Raw genomic sequence first — 17,990 nt, forward strand, 5'->3', positions numbered from 1 at the left:
GCTTTCACTCACTTACACCTTACTCATCAGTCATGATACCGCATAGTATATGCGTGTTGTACTTACGATCTACCTCGTAGCTACATCCAGATCCAGCCCATCAACAGTCAGATGGAACGCATCATTCCTCGAATAGCTCCCTGCAACATCAAGATCAAGCCTGCCACGTTCACAGTCTTCGAAATCGCAATCTTGTATAAGCAGACCACCGTCTTCAACCTCCCATAACGGACCGGCCAGCATCTCACCTCTGGGCCCACAGACGCAAGAGCCGCCTCGGCAGGCGTAATCGTCTCCGCTAAGCTCAGACTGGCCATTGACTCCTGCTGTCGAGGTTGTGGCTACAGCGGAAGAGACGTCGGATCCTTCACCAATGGCAGGAAGCACAAGTTCATGCCTCTCTTCCTTGAACGTCGATCTTCGCCTCCCACGTTGTGGGGACAATGAGCTTTCAGGCATGCCATTAGCTGCGGGCGCAGTAGTGGTCGTGGCGGGAGCTCCAGTGACCCACCCCGGCAGGTTCTTTCGCTTGACGCACGATATCGCACTGAGCACAAAGCATCTGCCTTCGTTTCCAACGGTGCTCATGAGGGGTAGCCATGTGTCTCGAGCATCGGCTGTTGGTGCGAGCCACAAGTTGACGTTCTGGCTGTAGATGGCATATCTCAGCAACGGCATCATGTTCTCCCAGCATATCGCCGCTGCCATCGTAATCTTCACACCCTTAATCGTCGTCGTCACCGCCTTCAACGTGGAAGGTGAGCCTTGTCCCCAGACCAGCCTTTCACTACCAGTCGGCATGACCTTCCTCCTCTTTCCCAGCACACCCATCCGCGGGCAAACATATAGCACGCCACAATACAACGTCCCACCACTCTTCTCGACCAATCCCGTCACGATGAACACGCCCGTCTCCCTCGCAACTCTCTCCAGGAACTCCCTCGTTCCATCACCTCTATACTCTTCGCCCTTAGGCACAGGCAGTTTCCGCTCTACCCAAGCATCGCCTGCTCCTTGTGGTGTGTCACCCAGGTCTACACAACTCTTGAAGTATTGGAAGAATTGCTCGCGACCTTCGTCAGAGCGTGAGCCCACAGAAGCTCCAAAGCTACAGCCTCGTGGGTAGCCACCGAGATATGCTTCTGGGAAGAGGACGAGATCAACGTTCTGGCTGGCTGCTCGTTTCGTGGTGGATTCGAGGTCGGCGAGGGTTTCTGAGAGTGTGGACAAGGTCCGGGACTGGGAGACTGCTAGGCGAAGCTTTTGAGGCATACTGTAATGTCAATTGTTCCACACAACTCGTGAGAAGACGAAGGAGAACAGTTGGGTGAGATCAAACAGCACGAGTAGAGCACATGCTCACGTGTCGACCCCTCTTGCGGCATGCTGGGCTCTTTGTGGGCCGGAAAGAGCTTGAGCTTGCAGTGCATGTCATCCTGCTAGCTTTGCATGTGCTCACTCACAGATCGATAGCATAGAATACTATCTCAATGAGACTGAGTATGCCGACGAGGAGCAGGGCAAGAAGATGAATGGAACAAATCGGAGGCAAGTTCTGCCGCCGCCGCCATTTCAAGGTTGATCTTGCCTCTCTATGTTCACTATACAACAACATCACCACCAGAGCAGCAGCTCAGGATTCGCTTTCTACGTGCTTCTCCTCGCACGAGCTCCTTTTGCCATGACTCCGGTACGGTCAAGACAGTGTCATCAAAGACGGCCGCAATTTCCTCTAGCCTCTTGTGCTTGGTCTCAGGAAACCACAAGGCAGCGATGACTAGACAAACAGTTGTAGCACCGACGAACACGGAGTAGACTGGATATCGATATCAGCACTGATCCCTGGCATACAAGAAGCTCTCACTCACAGTTTTGCCTGATGGTGACGAAAGCAACAGGCGCTGCCTCGCTGAGTCCGGTCATGATGCAGAACGATGCGAATCCTGTGAGGCCCATCATTTTGCTACGTATCGCGACAGGAAGCACCTCTGCTTGGTAGATACCTGCAGTACTGCCGAATGCAGCGTCTCGGTGACGATGTCAGCTGATGTGCTTACGTATCGAAAGATGTACTTACAATGCACCGCCGTGAGCAGATAGATTCCACCCACCGCGAAGCCCTTGCCGACCTGGTTCGTGGTGAACTCGAACTGCCAATGCATGATGGCGCTGTATATCTGCGCCAGTACACATCCGATAAGCCCGAAGAGGATCAGGTTCCGTCGACCCCATACATCTATCACGAAGTTGTCCGTGGTCATCACCGCCAGAAAGCACACAGTACCATAGACACCAGCCAGGAGCAGACGATGTTTCAGCTCTATCCCCAACTGCTGGTACAGCTGGATTTGATAGTATCCAATTACCTGGGCTCCCGTCAGACTAGAGATGACACCAGCAGTAAAGGCAACCCCGATCCTCTTTCGATGGAGTCGAAATAGCTCTGAAATGGACTGATCCTGCTGACGAGTGCGCTCGAACTCGACTTGAGCCCGCAACCACGAGACATCCTTCTCTGCTCGGTAAGCGCTCAAATCTGGCCTGAGCTTGAAGTACACATCCCGTGCTTCGTCAAGTCTGCCGTTGAACATGAGGAAACGTGGCAATTCTGGCACATGAAGTGCTAAGCCTACGACCAGAATCACCGCCCAAAGTGCCTGGAGAGCGATTGGCAATCGCCATTGAAGTGTACCGTATGGCAGATGGCTCGCGCCGTACCCGATCCAGCTGGAAACCATGATGCCAAACCCGATACAGAGTCCACCGCATCCAGCAACAAGACCGCGAGTCTGCGACGGAGAGATCTCGACCAGGTATATCGTGGTCGTTAGGTACAACGCGCCGGTCGGAAACCCAGCTATAGCTCGTCCCGCAATGAACATTGGCATACTGGTTGCGGCTGCCTGAACGATGACTCCGGCCGCTTCTAGCATTGCCATGGCTTGCAGGAACCGGATCCGTGAGATGTGATCACCTACGAAGACCTGGAAGAGGCATCCGAGTGCCTGGCCGGCAGAGTATACTGAAGCCACTGCGCCGATGTAGTTCGGTGATGGTCGGCCCATGTAGTTGATCCAGCTGGGCTTTGCGATGGTTATGGTGACGATGCCGGAGTCGTAGCCGTAGCTTGAGCGGGTTAGTAGGGCTGGATTTGATGCAAAGCTGTTGATGATACTCACAGGAAGGTTCCAATGGCCACAAAGATGGCTAACTTCCACATGTACCAATTAACCTTCGCCATCGTCGTCAATGCAGCACGGAATCAAGAATGAGCAAAGCGAAGAGTCGACAATACCCTCCATGAAGTCCTGCAATCTGGGCATGGGTTGACTTTGTTCAGTTCAGCCCACTCAACAACGCCATGGCCACATTGTCGAGCTTCACAGACGTTATCATCGGCGTCGGAGTAAGTCCTATCGCGGCTGGGCACACAGTACCTTCGTACCTGGATGCTCGAACGTGTCGTCAGAGAACCTCTTGTCAGCCTGGCATGTTTCCCTGTATGATGACAGATCAGAGGCTGAGTTTCCCGTGGCGTGCTTGGCGCTGAGAAGTGCTTTCGTGGAAGTGCTGGTGGAGCTGTCTAGATATGGTTATCGCTGTTCAATGTGCGATGCTGGGTCTTGGGCGAAAGCGGTCAGAGTGTGCTTGTTGGGTAAACGCTTCTTCCTGATGCCCGGTCTGGACGGTCTAGATGGCAGTGATCATCCTGGTCGCCTGTCCTTCGATCAGCTGAGGCTTAGCCGTTCGTGCCATGATTTTTGCTTGGTGAAGTTCTTGACCAAAGTGAAGATAACAAAGTGATTGACTGCTCGCCAATGATCATCCCACGCTTTCTTCATTCATGTTGAGAGGGTGGACGTCGACGTACCCCGGAGTCTGCGGATGCAGTGGTCCAGAACTCAGCCTGCTTGGCTATACCAGGTACCGGGATTTGTAGGTCCGGATCGTCCCTACACCAAGACGAGAATAGCACGTAAACAAGGCACGAGGAGCGGAGAAAGCACGAGAGACAGAAGGAAGAAGCGTCCATCAGAAATTCCATTGATGCATGTGTGAAGCAAGAGAGAGCAAGAAAGTCGACCAAATCTGTCCATGGCCATCAGTCAAGACGGTGCTCACAGATCGACAAAAAGTCAATCTGGCAACCTAGCCTCTCCTTCAGAACCACGGACCAAAGAGCTCAACTTTTCAATCCGTCGGTGGTACAAGGCGGGCTCACAGGCTGCATAAAGCAAACCCGGCTCCTAACCGTTCCCATCAACATCATGTCCAGTCTCGCTCACGATCCAATTTCCCTTCTGACCACAGACCGAGTCCTCGACCGGTCGGTCAGTCAGAGTAGTAGGCGGGCTCACAGGCGCATAAAGCAACCCGGCTCCTAACCGTTCCTCACGACCTCCCGTCCAGTCTCGTCCTCAATCCAGTCCTCTCTCAATGCTTCGACCTCCGCGTGAGGTATGTACAAAGTCCCATCAAAAACGCCATTTTCGCAACCCGGGGTATCTCTGGGGTATCTCTCGTACCGTCGTCATCGTCACAGAACGCCGTCTTTCCCAGAAATTGAAAAGCCACCAAGCAAATTCATCCCAGCCATGCGCCTCTGGCGCTGTGCGCATGTTCTGTCGTTGTAAAGTATCCGTAATCGTTAACTGTATGGCGCGTTTGTGAGCTGCAAGACGTCGTCTGCGAGCCATCGTATGAGACGGTTGTCTGAGTAGCCACCGCCGTAGTCGTAGCCTCCACCGTAGCTGTAGCCGCCGCCATAGCTGTAGCCGCGGCCCAGGTCGTATTGTGTGATTTCCCAAGAGAGATCGTTCGCGTCTGTCCATTTCTTGCGCTCTTGGTATGCAGCAAAACAGAGGCAGGCGTAGAGAGAGAGCATGAAGCCGAGGAGTATCTTCATCCACCATGGTAGCTGCGTGAGGCTCTCCCACAGGGTTGCCTTGCCGGGGGTGATGATCGTGTATTGGGTAGCCGGGGCATTGAGCTTCTCCTTGAGTGTGGTGCGAAGCGCTTCAATCTCGACGCGCAGTTCCGCATTTTCAATTTCATGATGAACCGAGGGCACCGGCTCCAGTGGCGCGGTGCTCTTGTTCTGCTTGGAGAGCGTGGCGCGCAGGTCCTTCAACTCCAGCTCTAGGTCGGCCGTCAAGCGCGCCGCGGACTCGGATGACTCGAGTTCACGCGCTCTGCTTTCCCTGAACTTCTTCTGCAGCTCGGCATGGTCTTTCTTCAATTGCTCGAGTGATGGCGCGTCGGGCACTGGCTTCGCGTCCTGCACTGGCTTCGCGTCCTGCACTGGCTTCGCATCGCGCACTGGGTTCGGCGGCAGTAGCAATTTGCCCTGTTCCGGCCATGGCATCGGGGATCTTGCCCTCGGCTTCTTCAATGGCGTCGATTCTTCGAAGGGCTTCGAGAACAGGTCCGCGCCGGTGTCCTCGAACAGGTATGCGGTATCGTCATCATCGGCAGAGCTGCTGAGCTCGTGATGGAGAGATGTTTTGCGACTGCCGCGGTGGTGAGAGTCGTTGCGGGTGTGGAGACTGGCGCCAGACTCGACGCGCTTGATGTTTGCTCCATTTCTTGCCTGTAAGAATTGCTCGAGAATGTTTTTTGGTGTCACGTCGAGGTCTTGCTCGCGTAGTACAGGCGCCACCTCTTCCAAAATGAGCTCCAGAAATCCGTTCACATCGTTGATTTGGTGCTGTGCGAATCTCTCTTGTGTCTGCTTCAGCACGTCATCGTGTGCGGCGCTCAGTGCGACAGCGTCGTCGCGCTCCTTCGTCACCCTGTCGATCCTCGCTTGTTTACCATCCACATCCGAGTATGCACTGGTGACCAGCTGCTTGGCCTGCGCCTCCTTCGCCTTGTGGTCAGCGAGCTCTTTCTGGTGTGCCGTCTTCAGCTCATGGATCTCGTCTTGCGCATGTTGTAACTCGAGTTTGGCCTTCGCGATTGCCTCACTAGCTTGCGTCTCGATGGCGTCGAGTGTGTCGGAGTGGGTTGCGGCGGCGGCGTTCGCCTTGGTGAGCTCGTTCTTTTTCTCGTCCCGCTCCTTCGTGATGACGGCGATCTCAGTGTCGCGCTCAACAATGGTGTTATAGAGGTCAGTCGCTTCCTCTTCAGCCTTGTGCGCACGTTCGCGCCATTGTTCGGGGCTTAACTTGCTGTAGGATGGGCTTCGGGCTGCCATCGTGTCAGCGAGGTCGCATTGCGCGGTGTGTGTTGGTGAGTTTGAATTGTTTCAAAACAAATTGTGAGGTTGAATATGAACTTACGCGTGGCTGGAGCTCCAGCGGGATCTGCGGAGTCTACTGTCGCGCGCCAATCAGTGTCCGCTGTCGCTGGATTAGAGTTTAGACCCTGGCGCTGTGAGGTAGATCAGGTCCGATACAGACTCACGTGGAATTGGAGGCGCCGGCAGCGCCACTGCTTCTACCATGTCCGCGAAGACATCGAGCACCTGCCGCTCCAGCTTCTTCATCCTCGCCCCCTCCCTCGTGTGGTTGTGCCTGTTGCGAGGCATTTCTCGACGCGATGAGGATGGAGGTGGAGGTGGGAGAGTTTCGGGAGACGAAGTGAGCTTCGCAAGAATGTTGTGCACCAAAACAAAGGGAATTCGGCTATACTCTGGTCAAACTATTGAACATGACGCACACAGCAACAAACAGCAGAGCAAAACATCTGGGACACTCACCAAGCCGAGACACGCTCAAGATGCGACAGCAAGCTCGGTATGCGTGGGATAACCCAGGTAGCGAATAAGGTCCATGTCTATAGGCGGCTGCCGTCGCGCAGCGCATAGCCACACAGCATGAATGTTGAAGCCTAGCCAAGACATCAGTCTCTCGCGATATCGAGACTGTCGATACGCGTTAGTAGCATGGCGCGTACTCTGCTAGCAATTCCTCACGCGAAGCGTAGCTGGGCCACTGCTCGCGCCTCCATCACATTATCACGAGCAGGACAACGACGGTATATCCTCGCGCCCGGCAGCGCCATGCGAACGTACTGTGCTGCCACCGCCTCTCGAGGCGAGATGCAGCTCGGCTATTGATCACACCTCTCTAATATTCTTCAAACAAGAATGGCAGCGGTATGCTCACGCGCGTGATGATCTCACGTCAACGAGCTCTATTCCTTCTACAATGCCATACGATTCTACAGCTTCGAGCCCTCACTCTTCCTCCCACTCTTGACCCCATCCACCGGCGCCCCAGACAGTATGAAATCAGGATACTTCCATCCCTTCCCCTCCGAAGTGCCAGTCGTCCTCCACGCTCCACCATCCACAACCAGTACATTGCCATTGACATACGATCCCGCCTCGGAGAAAAGATAGACAGTCGCGTCCGCAACCTCCTTGACCTCACCCCATCGGCCAACGGGAATATTCCTCCTACTCTCCTTCGCCGACTCTGCGTCCAGCTTTGCTAATCGCTCCATGCCCTCGGTGTTCGCGATAGGACCCGGGGTGATGACGTTGGAGGTTATGCCGTAGGGACCATATTCGATCGCCACACTGTGACTGATCTGGTCTACCGCAGCTTTCGCAGCTGCCACATGTGCCTGTAGCGGGAAGCCTTTGTAGTGGAAAGTTGCAGAAATGAAGATCATCCTGCCTCCAGTGCCCTGTGGCTGACTCTTGCCTGTGTTGCCGTACTTCTTCGCAGACTCTACGAGGTAGGGTAGAACTGCTTTCGCGGTGTAGTATGATCCCAAGGTATCAATCTCCATGACCGTCCTGAACGCATTCGGCGACAATTGGCTCATCGGCGCTAGGAAGTTTCCTGCCGCTCCTGCGATTGCGAAGTCGATCGAGCCCAGCTCTCGTGCGCACCGATCTGCCGCCTCTTTCAGTGCTACCGCGTTCCGGACGTCGACGTTGCCTTGACCGATGCAGCGTGATCCGGGTCGGGCTGTTTCGATGTCCTTTGCCATTCTTTCCGTCTTTTCAACATTTCGACCAATGATGTAGGCATTACCGCCGAGGGCTACGAAGGCGCGGACCTGGATCGAGCAGATTGTGCCGGCACCGCCAGTGCAGAAGAGGACTTTATGTTTGAAGATGCCATCGCGCCAGACATTGGAGATGAAGTCTTCTCGTGGGACTGGCATGTTGGGCAGATGTTGAAGGGATGTGGACGGCTCTGATGGGATTGATGGGAGTGGCGGGATGGTCTGCTTCTATGTGTCAACAGCAATGACGTTAGATGTCGATGATGAGGGTCGTTGACTGGTCTTATGAGATGTTGTACGGCCGTATCACTGTAGCCGCTGTGGTGTCGAGATAGCCGAGGGTATGTAAGGTGCAATGAGGATGCAAGAGAGAGAAATGGCCAGTTCTACTTACGCCCAATAGTACGGTAGATATGGTATACAGTTGTAGATTGAGTTGTTTAGTGAACAATGATGGAGCAGTCGTCGGTGTTTCTGAGTCCGAGGTTGCTGACCAGCTCCCTGCAGGTGAACGACTGGGGTAGCATCTAACATCATCGATAACAACGTCTATCTCGTCAGGAACGTACCGAATACACCATCATCTGCCGTCAAAACCAGAACTGCGAACGGATCAACCCTACACCATCGCCACAATGCCCTCCACAATAGGGACCTTCAAAATCATCGGAGTCCTAGGCTTGGGCCTTCTGACAGTACCACTCCCACCATCCCCCTCTTCACCACATCACTAACACTCCATCAGGGCACATCCTACACCCTCAGCACTCTCTCCCTTCCCGCCCTCCTCACCTTACCCAGTGCCCGACCCGCCAGCTACACCCTCTCCCAAACAACCCGCCTCACAACACTCCACACCCGAGCCCTTTCAACCATCTCCGCCACATCTCTCTTCCTCGCGTTCTACCTATCGCCTTCACATCTCAGACATCCGTATCTCCTATGGACCGGTGCTGTGGCAGGATTGAGTGGTGGCCTGAATCTATTGATGGATGCGCGGGATAAGAAGGCTGTGGCGATTGAGGATGTGGAGGATGTGAATGGGGAGCAGGTGGAGAGACGGGCGAGGAGTGCGCAGATGGTGGAGTTTGTGAGGACGGGGGTTGCGGGCTTGGGGTTCGTCATGGGCGTTATCGGGGTTTGGGGAGATGGAGCTTGAGGTGAGGATGTGGAGTGGGAGTGACGATTGAGAATAGAATTGAGGAGAGGCGTGATGTGGGAAGAGGCGTTTCATGGGATATACAGAGATTCGTAACGTTATGAGAGACGCAGCGTGCATCGATTAGGGAAGACTCGAGGTTGAGCTTGAGGGGAGGGCGAAGAGCATGCTGGATTACGAAGGTTATGGGTAGAGGCAGCATCGCAGCTCAATCTGAATGAAAGAGAACATTCGACTCAGCATAATGCAATTCGCCACTGGGGTTGTGCGCTGTTGCATGATGCACTGGTTTCGAAAGATGCTACGGCTTCAAGCCACGACCTACAAGAACCACGACCCTATCATGCTTTATGCAATCCATCATCATGTTGGTACATCTTTGCCGAGCTATTCACTCACGACACGCCAGAACATGCTCACGCTAATTGTTGCTCTATCATGCGCTTCAGTCGCAGATTATTCAATGTTGATCCTGCTCGTCTGCTTCCTTTGCCGGGCTCGTCGCCTGCTGCTGCGACTGCTCTGTACGCTGATTGCAGCCTCCAAGTCCGCCATTCAAAGCCTCCTTGAGCCATCGGTCGAGGTTGTACCAGATAGCTCATCCATTTTGGCGGTAAGCTTCGCCTCTTCGGACAGCGCCATGTGTGTGGCATTATCTTGAGACCACATCTTGTCCAGCCGGAATGGCCCTTGGACGTCGTCTCGGTCTGCTTCAAAGCCAGGCCGCTCTCTAAAGTTGGAATGGCAGCTGGCTCTGAATGCTCTCGTGGAGGTGCATCGGCGGTAACTTCTGGCGTAGAGAAGACATACTGATCCTCAACCCCAGGCCCAAGGATGTCGAGTAGTTCCAGCTTCAGATTGTCCAGTCTGACCTGCTTCTTTGTCTCCTCCCTTACGATACTCGACCTACTGGATAACCCGGGCTCATTCGCCTCATACCTGGCCTTAAACAGCCGCAGGCGCACATAAGTCTGAAGCTTATCAATCGGAGCAGATCCGACCGTCCAATTTCCATCTCCTCAGCGGAGTTACGGATCAGCCTGGCAAGGAAGTCCTTCAAGTCTTTGATCTGGTTCCTCAAGTCCCAGGAGTAGCTCTCCATGTCCTTCAACAATCCTTTGCCTCGAATGGGTAACATGGGACTACACCCGAACGGAACTTTGGCATCTGGGTGGATGTGAAGAGTGTGTGGCAGACCGAGGGATCGATCGAAACACCAGATGTTGGGTGCAGACTTGGTGGAGCCAGGTGGTGCGTCGGCATGGCCTTTAAGTGGGACGACTGGTCCATGTGGCGTTGGTCGTGTGGTCCCGACTGTATCAGGACAGGAGACGGAGATCGTCGAGTAATCCCCTGCCCTCAACGCCACAGAAAGAGCAGGCCAATCGAGGTTAGTAAAGCTCGCTAGGTCCTGGAAAACCTTCGCCATACCCACTTCAACCTGCTCCTGAGCCAGGAGACCGCGATTGCTGAGTTGCCATGCTCTCTCAGCTCGGAAAACCTGGCCCTTGTATTGCCCCAGCTGCTCTACGACATGACTATCGCACTGTAGGAGACGTGCTCCGAAAATCCTTCGCCGCGCTGTGCGAGTGCTAGGAGCTCGTCTATGGCGTCGAGTAGTTGCTCCCAGTCTACCTTCTCGTCCGAGGAAGCTGGATCAGAGGCAGAGACAGGAAATCCAATTCCGCCGAACTCAGTCGAGGCGGGTTGCGACTCAGCTGTCACCCAGTCTGGGGAAGGGCTATGCCCTTCGTGACAGCAATCTGGGAAGAAAGGGCTGGAGGTAGGTACAGGTGCAGGTATGTGGGTGGCAGTGGCGTAGCTTGATATTACTTTGCTGACGATTTCAACGTGCTCACCATGGTAGAGTAGGTGTATGCTGAGATAGATGATCGCCATAACCCCGACCAAGAACGAACAAGACCACACTCTGCCCAGCGAAAATGGCAATCAGAATCAGGAGTATTCTCTTGCCTGAACCAAGGGGTTGTATCTTTGACAGCGGCGCCTGTGATCCCGGTTTGGTGGCATCTTGTTGGTCGCGAGTCACATCACTGGTAGACTCGTGGTGGATGGTAGTCTTAGACGACTCCGCAGAACCTACAAGAGGTGGTCTGCGAGTCATAGTGTTGGTCTTCGGTGGTCAGTGTTGGCGAGGAAGCGAAGTTGAAAAATGCAGGTACAAATGAAAGAGGCGCTGTTTATGTGGGACGGGGCTATCGATTCGTAGCCTGTGCAGCGGAGGTGAATGGATTCCGGCCGTCACTCCACGAGGTGGACTCGCGAGCATGTACGAGGAGCCTTCGGGAGAGAGAAGCCCGCCGACTAGGGCCTTGTGTCGGTCATCTCGAGGGCTGTCACATGCCAACTAGTGACTGGCCAATGCGTTCATTCCGGGTCCGTGCAGTGGAACATCGTGTACCGACCTTTTACATAGAGACTAGAGTAGTCCCGCGCATGTCTGCTCGATCGTGAAGATGCATGTCACCGCGCAATGTTTTCGGGCGGACTTTTGGGCACTGGATGGGCAAAGAGTCAGGAGAGGGGAGGGAAGCTGTTTAGGAGCCGTCTATGGCATTGTTACTCGATTTGACGCATTCATGTGGTCCAACTGCGGCTTGGAATGGAGAGTCGATGTCGTACGCATGGCACCTATGTTGATCTTTGGATGCATCGTGCCTGGATTTATTATACGATATCGTGCCATTTGGGTTCAACGTGCCCTTGCATACGACATGTATGCTTTCAGTCACCTGTCATGTTGATATGCCGTATGTCGTACGTTCCAAGGCCAGTCTGAGGGTTCCCACGTGCTATTGCTGGTGGTGCGTCAAGAAAGTGGGCTGTGGCGACTTTCTTGGTCTGCACGTGCTGTGAAGCCATGGTATCCCAAACATGGGGAATAACGGGAAGGATTTTGAGTTGCCTGTCAACGTCATCGCGCCGCATGGAAGGAACGGCTTCACAACGTGGGGGTTAAGCGCGGGCGTAGACATGTGCTGACTTTCAGACGTGATGAAAGACATCATTCGTCGCAAACGGAAACTGCTGAGCTGTGAGAGGACACGAGAATCTTGAGAATCAAGGCCAGACGACTTACTGTTCATGATGACGGGTCCCGCGCGTCGCTTAGGTACGGGCAATGCCTTCGGCATAGCAGGAGAGCACGACTGATCGTAATGTAGTGCGGCCGACTCTTTTGTATGACACCTTGCCTTCTCTTGCTTCGAGCTTGTCGTGACTGACCGAACAGCGTCTGTGATCTCCAGGAGAAGTTCCGAGGAGCGATCTACGAGTTCGCGAAGGTCGTTGCAACCACCCAGAAATTGCTCAAAGCCAGCCAAGCTCTGGACATTCCCGTCTTCGCGACTACACAGCTACGCGCCAAGCTAGGTGAAACATGCCCGGAGCTGGGGCTAGACGGTCCCGATGGTGTCCAGACCAAGGTCCATGCAGACAAGAGCGCTTTCTCCATGTGGACGCCGGAGGTCCAGAAGGCGTTCAAAGAGCTTGGTAGTGAGAAGCGAGAGTGTGTGATTGTGGGTATCGAATCGCATATCTGTGTGACACAGACCACGTTGGACCTGCTGAGGGAGGGACACAAGGTGTATGTCATCGCGGATGGCGTGTCCAGCTGTAATCCTCAGGAGATTCCCATTGCTTTGGACAGGCTGAGAGCTGAGGGTGCTGTCGTTACCAGCTCGGAGAGCTTCCTGTACGAGTGCATGGGCGACGCCGGCATTGCCCAGTTCAAGGACATGTCGAAGCTCGTCAAAGAGTACAGCGGGAAGACGAAGGAAGGCTTGCAGGCGTTAAGCAAGTTCTAAGGAATGGCAATCGACACGCGATGACCATCTATCCTGAGGTTGGGTATGGCTGACTGTGTACCGCGCTGAGTGTTGCACGAAGCGAGGCAGCCCGTACAAAGCGGCCGGAGCAGGTGTACCTTGATATAGTTCCAAGTCAGCCAAATCAGCCCGGAGCCAGGACCTTTGTTTCCCCTTTCAGCTGAATCGTGTTCCACGTGCGTGTCAGCAGCCACGCGCCAGGGCACAAACCGCGGTGTGCAAAGACGAGGCAGAACGTGTCCGCAAGGTAATAAGTTGTGCATGATGGCGGCGGCATGTCTGTGCCGAGTAAGTGCTGTTCTCCTGAGCAAGCGTTTCAAGTACTCGAGAGTAGGCGAGAGTAAAGCTTTAGCGCGCAACCCTGTTTGGTGTGGTGATGGGCGGGAGAATTGGAATAGGGACATTGACGTACATGGCACGATCGGATCACCGCATACAGCAGTACAGTCAGTCGTCGCCAGTCAGTGAGAAGTGCATGATGAGGGTGACTGCTGTTTAGCGCCTGGACGGTGTTTGAAATTGGCTTGCCGTAGAACTATTGTCTAGCCCCGGACTTTGTTCGCGTGCACTGCACTGATCTTTGGGCGACCCTTCGTGGGATGTGCTACTGCTTGCCACCCACAGCCAGAAGCGCCGTCCGAGATCCCATCATCATCAGCATCAGTGTACAGAGTCGAGTTGCTTGGGTCAAGCTTGGAAGAAGGTCGAAGAACGGGCGAGCGTGTGCAGCACCCCAGGCTGTTTCGGCAGTGCCACCCGTCGACACGAGCGCGACGCTCCCCAATTGGCACTGACACCTTTTGCTGCTGCTGTTCTCGCTCTCTGCACGTCTGCCGCCCAAGACACGCCCAGTGCCAGTACCACCTACACTACTCCTCCGCTGCATCGCCACCAGCACGACCCCATCAGGCACCGCGCACCGCACCGCACCGCGCAGCAACTTGGAACCTCACGCACACGCACACTCCTACAGTCTCCACCTGCAGCACAACCAGGGACCTGCTTTCCTCACTCCCTCGCCCTGACTGGCCACGCCTTCTTGCTTCTGCTGCGAGCACGTCGCACCCATCCCAATGGGCATCTGCTCGTGACACGGCAAACGACGCAGACCACGCACATTGCTACCAACACCACCCGCCGCCGCCAGTGATGGCGGGCCTACCCAACGGCACCAACCGACTCGATCTCTCTCGTCCCGCCGTACAATCACAAGCCAGCAACTCAGTCCCCTCGACGCCCTTTCAGAAACCGCGCGATCTCAGCCGGAGATTCTCCCGCTCACCATCGCCTAATCGCGGCCTCAGTAACCAGTCGCCGCATTCCGTCGCTTCGGAGGCAATAGGTGGGAATGGCCGTGCTCACAGAGGCGCACCCGTCGTGTGCAAGTTCGAGAGCGGCGAGGAGTTTAGGAAACGCCGGATGCCGTATGTCGACGGTGGCGACCAGGAGCTGAGCCCACCGAAGAAGGAGCCAAAGAAGACGCTGAATCCAGATGAGCGGGACAAGCTGAGTGGGGACATGCGCGAGCTTTATGACCGGTTACTGCCATCGCAAGAGAGTGAAGAGCGAAGGACCAAGCTGGTGCCCAAGCTGGATCGAATACTGAACGACGAATGGCCCGGGAACGACATTCGCGTGAACGTCTTCGGGTCATCAGGGAACATGCTGAGCTCGACAGACTCAGATGTGGACATCTGCATCACGACGACACTGAAGAAGCTGGATCCAATGCACTCATTAGCTGCACTTTTGCACAAACGTACGTTGATGGATCGCATGGCCTCTCGGTTGTGGATGCGGGACTGACTTGATGTTAGATGGCATGGAGAAGATTGTCTGTCGTGCTGCCGCGAAGGTACCCATTGTGAAAGCTTGGGATCCAGAGTTGCAGCTCGCGATTGACATTAATGTGAATAACCCACTCGCACTACAGAACACCCGCATGATCAGGACATATGTACAGCTCGACGACAGAGTGCGCCCCTTGGCAAAGATCATCAAGTATTGGACTAAGCGTCGAATACTGAATGATGCTGGTGAGTGAACTGATATAGGAAATGAAATGATTTTACTAAATCCATTGGCAGCATACGGTGGCACGATAAGCTCATACACTTGGATTTGCATGATCATCAACTTCTTGCAAAGACGCAAACCGCCCATATTACCTTCGCTACAGAAAATCGTTGATCGACGGCGAAAGAACGAATCTGGCGAAGAGTCTACGTTTGCCGACGATATCGATGCCCTAAAAGGATTTGGTGACGCCAACAAGGAGTCTTTGGGAGAGCTGCTCTTTCAGTTCTTCCGACATTATGGCTACGAGTTCAGCTACTCTACGCATGTCATCTCCGTGCGTGAAGGACGACTGGTAGAAAGGAAGGAAAAAGGATGGGCTGCCAGCGACTTTCACAACAAGGAGTCTCGAGCTAGTATCTGTGTGGAAGAACCTTTCACTGTTGATAGGAACCTGGGCAATTCTGCGGATATCTATGCGTGGCACGGCATTCATACCGAGATCCGACGAGCATTCGAACTGCTGGAAGATGGCCTCCAGCTGGAAAAATGCTGCGAGCAATATGTGTTTCCCAAAGAGGAGAAACCTATATTTCAGAAGCCACCACCCAAGCCGAAACCGACCTTGACCAGGAGTGCGTCACAATCTGGACAGAACAACCGCGAGCCTGGGACAGGAAGATCGAGGAAAGCGAATCGAAATCAGTCATCACAGAGAGCCGGTGGGCGAAGAGCGTCTAGCGGAGCCTCTTTCAGCAACCAGCGCATCGGACTGCCGTTCAGTCCACCAATGGGCGCCGCTCATGGCGACTACTTCCAAGCCAGAGGAACTTTGCACGAACAGCTGGCACAGCAATACCAGATACTCCAGGCACAAGAGAAAGCTCTCATGCAACAGCTTGCGCAACAGCAGCATACGCAGACTCAGGGGAGAAAGGGAGATCCGGCCGGCTCCGGCTCTCCTCGACCCAGGCCCCATATGAATGGACTTCCGAGTCCTCGAATAATGGACCACCCGCCCCAGACAGCACCTTTACTGCCTGGTTACCCATATCACTACCCAGCGCGATATCCGCCTCCTTCCCCCATGTCCCAAGCACGATCGCGGGAAGGCACAAATACAAACCCTCCTTCACCGGCGCTCTCAGCAGCCATGCCAGCGCTGCGTCGCCAAGTGCATCGAGCATCCCTTCCTGATGCATCAGCGAGCTCGATAAGGTCACAGTCGCAGCCAGGCCGCCCAATGCAGCATCCTCTCGCCCTGCAGCAGCAGATTCATCCAGGCTACGACGTTACTGGCGCTCTTGGTGCACATTACCAAAGCATAAGATCAGCTTCCCAAATGTATCAGCCAGGACAGCCGGGGTTGCCGATGCCATTTGCACCATACTCCGCTGGACCTTACCCAGGAGTGCCCTCTATGGAGCATGTTGGCCCGAAGGAATATGTTGGGTACTATGTCTCACCACAGCTCGGGCCTCAGTACGCCGGTGCGGGCCAGATGCAGCCGCCGCAAATGACGCTGCAAAATCCGCCGACGAGGCAAAGAAGGGTTACGCCCGATCTCATGCCGCCGCTTGTCAACGATCGGCACAGCTCACGCTCACCATCACCACTTGGACAGGCTAGAAGTTACGCAGTCCCGGGCGATCGGAGATCCAGTCAACCTCTGGCTATGAGCATACAGAGCCCAGGCTCGATGACTCACTCAATACCGACGCTGCCACCTATACCGGCGCTACCTGCGCCCGTCCTGCCTATAGCACCGGCACATGTGGACACTGGAGGACCGCTTATTGTGAATGGCTCAACCAGCTCTCATCTGCCACAACAGATTCCCAGGGCCAATGGAAGCTCAGAAGTGGATCATCGTGCATACCATGACCCGGCTCCGATCATTCAGCAAGAAGAAGCGTATGTGCCGCGGCCACTTCCTCTGCGGACGAACCTCGATCGGTCTGCACCTGAACAAATGTTGTCCATGGAAAGGAGAACAACATCTCCGTTGCAGTCACCAACGTGCGGCACAAAGCCAGATCGAGGCCTGATGTTGTCGCCCAATGGCTTGACGCCGCATGTGAACGGCGTCAACGGCCATTTACATGAAAGCACATCACTCAGTGCCGCTCCACTCCTGTCGCCGGTTGCTGAGCTTCGAACACCGTCGCCAACCCGCTCGCGTGGCTTCGATACATACGAATCACCTGAGGCCAATGGCGGGCTTTTCAAAGCGGCCAAGATTGCCAACGCGAAGCAAGTCGCTAAAGAAGTCGTCAACGAGAACCAAGCGCCTCACGAGCCTTTCAAGCATGAAAGACAGGGTAGCGCATCGATTATGGCCGAGAGCAGACCTTCTGCGGCCACTAAAGAGTCGGAGCCAAAAAGCGCACTCCAGACTGTTACGAATCAAAGTTCTTGGCAGCAGGTACCCAAAAAGACCCACAGAAAGAGCAAATCTATGGCTGGATCGAAGTCTGCTAACGGCTTTGGCGGCCAGCCTTTGCCCGCGAATGAGTCTGAACGAAAAGGAGGCTAAAGCGACGGGCTCGTGCACACTGGAGACAAGCTACGTGGCATCAGCCGTCACTCACTCATCATACATATCCTCGGAGATCCAGGACGTACTTCAGGCAGAGTTGATATACCCGGCCACGCTCACATTGCCATGCGGCGGTGCCGCTTCCATTGATTGAGCGATGCCAAGACGGGACCTCATGTCGTTCATTTCGAGTCGGAAGAAGGGGTATGGCCAGACGACATGGGATCGTTGTGCATGTTCGGTCTGGACTAAGCTCAGGTACTCAGCCTACGTGGCCTCAGCTTCCACGCTATACCGCAAGCGGGCGCGAAGACGCACCTGCGCTTTGGCAGCCTGTACTTGTTCCTATTGGGCAACGAAGCGAGCTTGCGTCAGGGGTTTTGATAGGCTGAGATTAGGTCTGGACTTGGCCAGCCAGGATTCATGACGTGGAGTAAGCAGGACACGGGGCAATGTCGGGGTCGAT

The 17,990-nt window shown here is 54.7% G+C and overlaps 8 protein-coding genes across 8 annotated transcripts; 3 read left to right on the forward strand and 5 right to left on the reverse strand.

Annotated features, from left to right (window-relative positions):
• Nucleotides 1–69: 69 nt before the first annotated feature.
• Nucleotides 70–1,272, reverse strand: CLAFUR5_06463 (Bifunctional nitrilase/nitrile hydratase NIT4; the record flags this gene model as incomplete). Its single annotated transcript, XM_047905611.1, has 1 exon — nucleotides 70–1,272. One exon carries the CDS (start codon nucleotides 1,270–1,272, stop codon nucleotides 70–72), a length of 1,203 nt encoding a protein of 400 aa, XP_047762213.1.
• Nucleotides 1,273–1,601: 329 nt separating this feature from the next.
• On the reverse strand, nucleotides 1,602–3,241 carry CLAFUR5_06464 (Major facilitator-type transporter ecdD; the record flags this gene model as incomplete). The annotated part of the gene is made up of 4 exons (XM_047905612.1): nucleotides 1,602–1,816; nucleotides 1,869–2,027; nucleotides 2,078–3,126; nucleotides 3,180–3,241. The coding sequence occupies 4 exons, from the start codon at nucleotides 3,239–3,241 to the stop codon at nucleotides 1,602–1,604; spliced, it is 1,485 nt and encodes a 494-aa protein (XP_047762209.1).
• A 1,407-nt stretch (nucleotides 3,242–4,648) lies between these two features.
• CLAFUR5_06465 (uncharacterized protein) lies at nucleotides 4,649–6,529 on the reverse strand (the record flags this gene model as incomplete). The annotated part of the gene is made up of 3 exons (XM_047905613.1): nucleotides 4,649–6,189; nucleotides 6,282–6,347; nucleotides 6,406–6,529. 3 exons carry the CDS (start codon nucleotides 6,527–6,529, stop codon nucleotides 4,649–4,651), a joined length of 1,731 nt encoding a protein of 576 aa, XP_047762211.1.
• A 635-nt stretch (nucleotides 6,530–7,164) lies between these two features.
• CLAFUR5_06466 (Peroxisomal 2,4-dienoyl-CoA reductase SPS19 [(3E)-enoyl-CoA-producing]) lies at nucleotides 7,165–8,121 on the reverse strand (the record flags this gene model as incomplete). The annotated part of the gene is made up of 1 exon (XM_047905614.1): nucleotides 7,165–8,121. One exon carries the CDS (start codon nucleotides 8,119–8,121, stop codon nucleotides 7,165–7,167), a length of 957 nt encoding a protein of 318 aa, XP_047761577.1.
• A 476-nt stretch (nucleotides 8,122–8,597) lies between these two features.
• CLAFUR5_06467 (Autophagy-related protein 33) lies at nucleotides 8,598–9,121 on the forward strand (the record flags this gene model as incomplete). Its single annotated transcript, XM_047905615.1, has 2 exons — nucleotides 8,598–8,657; nucleotides 8,708–9,121. 2 exons carry the CDS (start codon nucleotides 8,598–8,600, stop codon nucleotides 9,119–9,121), a joined length of 474 nt encoding a protein of 157 aa, XP_047762207.1.
• A 416-nt stretch (nucleotides 9,122–9,537) lies between these two features.
• On the reverse strand, nucleotides 9,538–11,020 carry CLAFUR5_06468 (uncharacterized protein; the record flags this gene model as incomplete). Its single annotated transcript, XM_047905616.1, has 3 exons — nucleotides 9,538–10,027; nucleotides 10,087–10,648; nucleotides 10,669–11,020. The coding sequence occupies 3 exons, from the start codon at nucleotides 11,018–11,020 to the stop codon at nucleotides 9,538–9,540; spliced, it is 1,404 nt and encodes a 467-aa protein (XP_047762212.1).
• A 1,206-nt stretch (nucleotides 11,021–12,226) lies between these two features.
• CLAFUR5_06469 (Secreted isochorismatase effector Isc1) lies at nucleotides 12,227–12,948 on the forward strand (the record flags this gene model as incomplete). The annotated part of the gene is made up of 3 exons (XM_047905617.1): nucleotides 12,227–12,254; nucleotides 12,307–12,322; nucleotides 12,375–12,948. The coding sequence occupies 3 exons, from the start codon at nucleotides 12,227–12,229 to the stop codon at nucleotides 12,946–12,948; spliced, it is 618 nt and encodes a 205-aa protein (XP_047762497.1).
• A 1,170-nt stretch (nucleotides 12,949–14,118) lies between these two features.
• Nucleotides 14,119–17,521, forward strand: CLAFUR5_06470 (Poly(A) RNA polymerase cid13; the record flags this gene model as incomplete). The annotated part of the gene is made up of 3 exons (XM_047905618.1): nucleotides 14,119–14,728; nucleotides 14,787–15,005; nucleotides 15,057–17,521. 3 exons carry the CDS (start codon nucleotides 14,119–14,121, stop codon nucleotides 17,519–17,521), a joined length of 3,294 nt encoding a protein of 1,097 aa, XP_047762686.1.
• Between the last annotated feature and the right edge of the window lie 469 nt (nucleotides 17,522–17,990).

The sequence above is a fragment of the Fulvia fulva genome, chromosome 5, assembly GCF_020509005.1.
Source record: "Fulvia fulva chromosome 5, complete sequence".
Taxonomy (NCBI): Eukaryota; Fungi; Ascomycota; class Dothideomycetes; order Mycosphaerellales; family Mycosphaerellaceae; genus Fulvia; species Fulvia fulva.